The 1,254-nt window shown below is 44.1% G+C and overlaps 1 protein-coding gene across 1 annotated transcript; it reads left to right on the top strand.

Moving 5' to 3' along the window:
• Positions 1 to 83: 83 nt before the first annotated feature.
• Positions 84 to 984, top strand: LOC107988165 (dedicator of cytokinesis protein 4-like). Its single transcript, XM_017031026.2, has 3 exons — positions 84 to 504; positions 597 to 657; positions 735 to 984. Exons 1-3 carry the CDS (start codon positions 361 to 363, stop codon positions 869 to 871), a joined length of 342 nt encoding a protein of 113 aa, XP_016886515.1. The 5' UTR covers positions 84 to 360; the 3' UTR covers positions 872 to 984.
• The last annotated feature ends 270 nt before the right edge of the window (positions 985 to 1,254 follow it).

Raw genomic sequence — 1,254 nt, forward strand, 5'->3', positions numbered from 1 at the left:
ACCAATGTAATAGTACTCAAAAAGTACTACAATAAAGTCTGAAAAAGATTACATGGGCTGCTGCGTTAGCTTTGACCTTGAAGTAGCCTTTTGTGCGGAATGCTAATTATGCTAACATTTTGAGTTCTAATCATCTGTTGTAGTTCATGTATCTAAATGTCCGGGTATATTTATAATTTTAATTTACTTGACTGATCCATCACCTGTTGTTAGCCGACAAATGATCAAACACCAGGAGTTCCACTTCTGTGTTTTTGAGACTGTGACAAGAGCAGCAGTCGTAATTGGTTTTTAATTCGCTGCCCTTTCCTTTTGTATTGTAATCACTCAAATGCACTCGTTCCGAATAGCATCACAGTCATGACCTTTGACCCCATTCATCTCAACGCCCGTCCTCTGTCTCTCGCTCTCATGTTCTCCAGTGAACGCTTCTTTGTCAGGCTGAATAAAAGCGGCTTGCCCAAGTCGCCGGAGAAGACAGAGAGGCAGTGCACACTGTTCGTGGTGAGTTTGACGTTCGCCCTTTTTGTGAGGCAGAACTCAGTCATGTGTACGGTGAATACATTTTTTATTTTTTTATTTCCGTGTCTTGTCAGGATTTGGGAAGCAGCGATTTACGCAAGGACGTCTACATCGTGGTGCACATCATCAGAATAGGTACGGCTAACGACGCCACAGTACGGACCACTTGACTGTGCAGTTGTGACTCTTTGTGTTGGTGTGCGTGCGTGCAGGGAGGATGGGAGCCGGAGAGAAGAAGAACCTGTGCAGCGTGCAGTACCGACGGCCGTTCGGCTGCGCTGTCGTCAGCATCGCTGATCTCCTCACTGCTGACTCCAAGGATGACCACCTGCTCAAGGTCTATGCGTAAGTCGCAGCAAACAGCCAGGCGTTTTTCTCTGCCTAAAATAAAAGCATGAAGTAGTCATTTATAACGTGCTGCTGATGTCACACTTTGTGGTACAGTGTGTTAAAATTTACATTTGAGTGCCTACATTTTTTTTTTTATTTAGTTGCCAGTTGTATTAATAGCAGCAATTTACAGCAGAAAGGCAGACATTTGCAAATTTTCCTCCAGCTCGGTGCCTCTCACCTCCTGCTGCCTTTAGTATTTTGTGATTTTTCTTGAGTCTAGACAATGTCCAGAGGGACAGACCAGGCCGTTGTTGATGCAGTGGTGAGGATCAGAATGTCTGGCCCAAAACACATTAAACACAAAATACACTTTTTTTTTAAGACCTGCAGAAAAACCTG

Source organism: Cynoglossus semilaevis, unplaced genomic scaffold (assembly GCF_000523025.1).
Source record: "Cynoglossus semilaevis isolate Cse_v1.0 unplaced genomic scaffold, Cse_v1.0 C19193500, whole genome shotgun sequence".
NCBI lineage: Eukaryota > Metazoa > Chordata > Actinopteri > Pleuronectiformes > Cynoglossidae > Cynoglossus > Cynoglossus semilaevis.

Bases quoted from the DNA above. Each gene is read 5' to 3' on its own strand.
- LOC107988165 (XM_017031026.2), top strand. From the start codon at position 361: ATGACCTTTGACCCCATTCATCTCAACGCCCGTCCTCTGTCTCTCGCT. The intron at 505-596 runs GTGAGTTTGACG...GTGTCTTGTCAG, and splicing joins GGCAGTGCACACTGTTCGTG to GATTTGGGAAGCAGCGATTT. The intron at 658-734 runs GTACGGCTAACG...GCGTGCGTGCAG, and splicing joins GGTGCACATCATCAGAATAG to GGAGGATGGGAGCCGGAGAG.